The sequence below is a fragment of the Miscanthus floridulus genome, chromosome 8, assembly GCF_019320115.1.
Source record: "Miscanthus floridulus cultivar M001 chromosome 8, ASM1932011v1, whole genome shotgun sequence".
NCBI lineage: Eukaryota > Viridiplantae > Streptophyta > Magnoliopsida > Poales > Poaceae > Miscanthus > Miscanthus floridulus.
In genome coordinates, this window is record NC_089587.1 from 53,022,219 (window position 1) to 53,028,232 (window position 6,014).

The following is a 6,014-nucleotide window of genomic DNA, read 5'->3' on the forward strand; positions in this document are numbered from 1 at the left end:
CTCCTGAGACTTGAGGTTCCAGGTTCAATTCTTCGTGGGTGAAATTTTTTGTTTGCCACTGTCTGTTGCGCACACGTAACAGAGCCGGCCTTCACGGTGCTCAGCAGTTTTATTATCGGCGAGTAGGTGAAAAACATAGGTGTAATTGAGCACTTCCTCCTCCTGCGGCATGGTTATTAACGCTAGAGGGGTCGAGCGGCGTGGTCGAGTTAATTTCTTCGCTCAATTTTTAATGTCCTTCCATCACCATTACTTCCGTCAGAGGAAGCGTGCTCCCATAAGATCATAGGAGACGTGGCCTTATCTAACTCTTGCTGTCGCTCGGTGCAATCGAAGGAATCTCAATCCATCGAGATCTGGTATGCCGATGCTAGCTAGTGAATTTTGGATGACTGGGCTACCGGTTGGAGGTAGGTCTACGGATTTGACGGCGCCTAGATAGCAAGTGGGACGAAGGAGACGAGGCCGAGAGCACCGACACGGTGCGCGTGGTGTGCCTGTGGGCGGGCGCGGGTGCGAACGCTAGGAAGGTGTGGTGTGAACCAGTACCCTGACCACGTCGAGTCCGTATCCCGGCGTGCCACACCAGTAGGCGGTGGCTGCCTGGACGCACGGTTGACGCACCCACATGTCCACAACGTGAGAGCCGAGAGGAGAGATCATTGCACGCCACACCCACACACACAAGTACACAAGGAGTGTGTCCCCAACTGCGGGACCTGCAAAGTAGGTTGGCCAGCCCCGGGCGTGTCCGAGGCTCGGAAACCCACCGTGCGCAGCACCGTTCTGAACTACTGATCTGCCGGCATGTGGCGGCCGTAGACGCGGCAAAAGCCCCACAAGAGAACAAGGATGTTCCGAGCCGCGCCACATGTAACGGTGGTGTCATCAGTTTATTCAGTTCGCAGTGCACAGTTTGCATTTCTTCAGCTCGGAGTTGAAGTCGATGGATAAATTGGGAATAATTGGTTGTACTAATCCTAGAGATTATAGATTTATAGGTACAAAATTAGCACTAATGTCTCTTTTTTATCTTCAATTTAAACAAATTAGTACTTGTCCGAGATGACGAAAAAGAAAGATTAAAAATAAATAGTTTTCTTAAAGCCAACATTAAGATCAATAATTTTTTAAGCTGATATTAATGTTTGACAGTGATACCTAAACAAAAATTGTACGAAACTTGCAGACTGCCCTCTACTCGTATATCTAAATCCTGGCTTTAGCCCTTTCAAAAGACATTCTGCACAGAGATCTGAAGCCTTACAGCATTCTTCTCGACTCAGTATTCAATGCCAAAATAGCCGATTTTGACTTGGCTAATGTTTACAATCGGGCACATACTCACGAAAACACGGGTTGGCACAGTGTAAGCCATCTACTTTTTATCTCTCCCTTTCTTGGTTCTTATGTGTCACTGTGTGCTTGGACGGTTTCTGTTTTTTTTTTTTTGTTTTGTTTAAGTGGCTATCTTGCTCCTGAATTGTCTCAACACGGGGAGTTTTCAACAAAAAGTGATATCTATAGATATGGTGTCGTTGGAGATCTTAACTGGTTATGCTATCAGTAAATTCAACATTATGGTTGCACCGACCTGATTGGCCATGTAAGTGATTACGTGATGCGTGCAGCGTTTATGTGTCACATTATGTCATTTGTTTCCAGAGGGCCATGACACCATTATTTCTGACCTTTTAATGCTTCCGTGAACAGTTATGGTCCCTTTTTAAGTTGAACACGGCCGCGGATGTTCTTGATTGTGGACTTCTTAGCATCACAGATTCTGAGGATTTGAAAGAAGCCCTACACTATATAAAGGTAGCTTTGTTATGCCTTGAGAATGAGCCGTCCTTCAAAACCTATGGAGATAGGAGGGTTGATAATTTTTCTGCCTTGGGGGGGAGGGGAAGCCAGGGGCCTAGCAGGGGCCCCTAATAACAAAAACATATCTTTTTACTCAATACTTATAAAATAAATAATACAATTTTACCATATATATTTATTGTCTATGTGAATATTTTAATTAACTAGTTAATGATGTTATTTGTACTTCGATTTCTTGTCCTCTTCCATATTAATCTCTTATAGCATCTTATATAATTAAATAATAGTGTTTCTATTATTTTTCTTCATCTCTTTTGTTCCCACAACAACCCTTTGATTAGTTAGTTAAATATAATTAGTGCTTTCTTGTTTACTGTCCTTCTGAATTGATCTCCATTAGCACCTATATTATTGAAAATTAGTCTTTTGTTATTACCGTGGATTTTTTTTTCTAGCTTAAGAATTAGTTTGATCGTCATATGAGTGTCAGAGACCATGGGCTAATTAATTTTGTTTTTTTTTCTCTAAAATGTTTTGCGTTCTTTTTTTTCTAGTTTTTAGTTTAGTTTTGTATTATAACACAAAATATTTATTTGGCTTTTATGTGTACTTTGACTGTACATGTATTTTGTCATGCATGTATGATTGTTATTGGATTGAACGGCCCCCTATGTTCAAATCGGCGTCACGATTTGTTTTCTTCTGCGTCTTGGATACAGTGGAGTAGCCGTTTTCAGGTTCATCTGTCAGGCAAAGAATATACGCTCTGGCGTTCAGCTCCACTGCCTTTTACTAACATTGCTCAACTGTTCCTATTTACTTAACCATACCTCTAATTCCATACCACACGAGCTCATTTTTGTACAGCTGCGACTCACATAATTTCTGATGTGTTTGGATGAAAACGCATGCTGTTGCCATTTTCATAAAAAAAACACATATTGACGCAAGTTACTCAGGTTCGTCGTACCAATGGACGGATGGTCTTTTGACGTGCAGCTACAGGATTTGCTTCATATTGCGGGTGCGGGCAGAATATCGTGACATACTGCAATAAGCTGCAGCCGCAGGCAAATAATCACAGCCGAGAATAAATACTTCTCGAGAAATCAAACAAAAAATTCAATCATGAGAGGATGAAGGGATAAATAAATTTTGAGAAAGTTGCTGCAAATTATATCCACATGCATAGGTCGACAAACTGTGAGCTTTTCAGTAATGAATGACAATTGTTCATCGGCCTGTTCGCTGGTTGGTTTCTGGGCTGGTTTGGGCTGGCTGGTGCTGATTTATTGTGAGAGGAAAACACTGTTGGCTGGCTGGTTTGGGCTGGCTGAAACCAACAAGCGAACAGGCTGCATATCTCCCTCGTGCGACCTTTTCAGAAGAAATATTTTTCTTTACCAAAACTTTATGGATGCTTCATATTTCCTAGGAGCATATATGCGATTAAGAGAAACCTATGCTATATCAGGAACACGTATAAATATGCATGCAGCCTCCAAGCCCTAGGGCAGAAAACACAATCATAGCCTATAACCTCTAATCAAAGGAGCAACGGATCGGGCTGCACCGCGCGCGAGACCGGACACGTACGCCTGCTGCGTCGGAATCGGAACCCAACCCATCGAGCACTGGTGTGCCGATTCTCGTGTACGCGCGTTGACTGCACCTCTCTGGACCGACCCGCTGAAAACAAAACATGCATAGCCTTCAGCTTGCAGGACACGGTGGAGGCTGATTGACAGCTGATGCAGAGCTATGCACTCTGCTGCCACAACAACGAACAGACACGGAGATGTGCTAGTACTCCGTACGTATTAATCACCGAGCAAATAGCTAGCTAGCTAGCGAGAGGTCCTAGTGCTACATTACATGAACAATGTGGCGAGTCCAAACTCCAAACGAAGTGACGTGTCAGCGACGTAATAACAGTCCAACAAGTGCCGCGGCAGCTTGTGAAGTTCATTAGAGTATCAGACTATCAGTCTCAGGGTGATGACAGCAACAAGAACGCCCTTGAAGTTGACAATTCACAATTCACAATTCACAATTATCTCGCTCCTTCACAATTCACAAAGCTTTATTAGAGTTAGAACTTTCCCTGCAGCTTCCAGCTGCTTCCCCTTGAAGTTGAACCAACATCCTTGCGGTTATACCTTGTATCATGGGAAACGGCTCGATGCCTTCATAAACGGAATGAAAACCACCGCCTCAAAATAGCTGTGGCGGGCTTCCTGGCAGCTTCCCCGACCGTTTGGGACTATGATTCAATCCTAAATCCAATCCGGGTCGGGCCGTCGGCGTCGGGCTCAGTTCCATGATTCCATCCCATTCCACTGACTTTTTGCTATGTAAGTAGCGCGCCATGCGGAGCCGGCGGAGGCCAAGCAACCAATCCTCCACTCAAGAACCACTCGAAGCAACCAAAGCCGGTCGGGAGCCAACCACTTGCTCGGGGACTCGGGCGTTCGCGCATTGCCGGAGACGGAGCTGGGGAACAACATGGACCACGGAGGCGACGCGGCCAGCCCGACGACGGTGGTGGAGTTCACCGAGCTCGTCATGGCTGGCGCGGTCGAGGCACACTCACACATGAGCACCAGCACGTTCCACGTCCAGCGCGGCCATGCTGCCGCTCGCCGCGCCATCGTCGACGGCTTCGAACCAAGCGCGGCGGCGTTCCACGACTTCGCTGACCTCGCGCGCCATGTCGTGGTGCCTGTCGACGTGTCGTTCCACCTCCACCATCAGCCCGAACCCGGCGTGGCGTACCCCAACATCGGCGAGTTCTGGCGGCAGCTAATGGGCCTGGTCGATGTGGCGCTACTGGGCCCGCATCTCCCCGACGAAGTCGTCCAGGTGCTCCACAACTATGGGTACTCTTTTCTGCAGCCTCGCCCGCGCGCCGGACGTGGCGTCGTGCTTGTCGACCTGCTCCCCGGAGGCGGCCGCGCGGTGTACAACGGGGACTACGCGCTGCAGCCTCGTCCGGATGCCGGACATGGCGAGGTGATTGTCGGCCTGCTCCCCGTTCCCGACGGCGTCGGACATGGCGAGGCGTTTGTCGGCCAGCTCCCAGGCGCCGGCGGCGTCGCGGCGTATGGCGACTACGGCTACTACGCGCTGCAGCCCCTTCCGGGTGCCGGACATGGCCAGGTGCTTGTCGACCTGCTCCCCGACGGCACCGGACATGGCCAGGTGTTCGTCGGACTCCTACCCGGCGGCGGTGGCGCGGTGCACGACTACGGCTACTACCCGTGGCAGTGGCAGCCCCGCCCGGGCGTCGGAAGCGGCGAGGTGTTTATTGGCCCGCTCCCCGACGGCGTCGGCGCGGTGTTCGTCAACTCAGGCAACTTTGCGCCGCAGACTCTCGCGGGCACCGGGCGCGCCGACGGAATCGCTGGGTACGACGGCTTCGTGGCCCTAGCTCACGACCTCGGCGCAGGGTACGACAACCGCGGCATGGTGGCCGATCACCTGCGTCGTCTCCTTCCGTTCGTTGGAATCGGCGCCTCTTCCGTGGCTGTCAATGGGCTTGCCGCCGGCCCGGGCTCGCCGGCGGTTGCCTTTCACCTCTTCATGCTGCTTTTGGGTGTGTAGGCTCCGAAGCAGCCGAAGACTGATGGAGTATGATTATCTTATCTGATTACGAGCTGCGCTTAGATTTAGTGGGGAATAATCCGGCATGTGTGCTGTGTTGGGCTTCTGGATCTGGAGTCTGTTGCTTCGCTTGTTCAGTGTCCCGGCATCAGGTTTGGTCGAATTTGTCGTGTCAAAATCAACCAGTCAGCGAAGAATATGGTCTTTGTATTGTCATTATGTTACACCTTTGCTGTTTGTTAACTTTTTGATCGAGCTATTATTGAGTCTTGTTAACTGAACTATCACCCTAATAAACTTCATTAAACATATCCATTATTGGACTCATTTTGTTGCTCGTGCCATCTCAAATGCGACAGACTAGAAAAACTAAAAATTAGATCTGTGGTTCGTGAGATACAGTTATTTGAAGATCTTCATGTCATAAAATATACAAATTACACATATGGATCCGTGATCTGTGAGATACACTTATTTGAAGGTTTAAAGTCGTCAACGGGTAATGTGGTGCTGCGATTAGCTAAAAGGACCTCTCTCCCAAAGCTACAGAATCAAATGACTTTGCCATTTAAAGCGAGGCAGGCCAG

At 48.5% G+C, this 6,014-nt stretch overlaps 1 protein-coding gene across 1 annotated transcript; it reads left to right on the top strand.

Moving 5' to 3' along the window:
• The first annotated feature begins 4,236 nt into the window (after window positions 1-4,236).
• On the top strand, window positions 4,237-5,532 carry LOC136472053 (uncharacterized). Its single transcript, XM_066469787.1, has one exon. It carries the CDS (start codon window positions 4,330-4,332, stop codon window positions 5,425-5,427), a length of 1,098 nt encoding a protein of 365 aa, XP_066325884.1. The 5' UTR covers window positions 4,237-4,329; the 3' UTR covers window positions 5,428-5,532.
• The last annotated feature ends 482 nt before the right edge of the window (window positions 5,533-6,014 follow it).

Coding starts and splice junctions, on each gene's coding strand:
- LOC136472053 (XM_066469787.1), top strand. CDS start 4,330: ATGGACCACGGAGGCGACGCGGCCAGCCCGACGACGGTGGTGGAGTTC.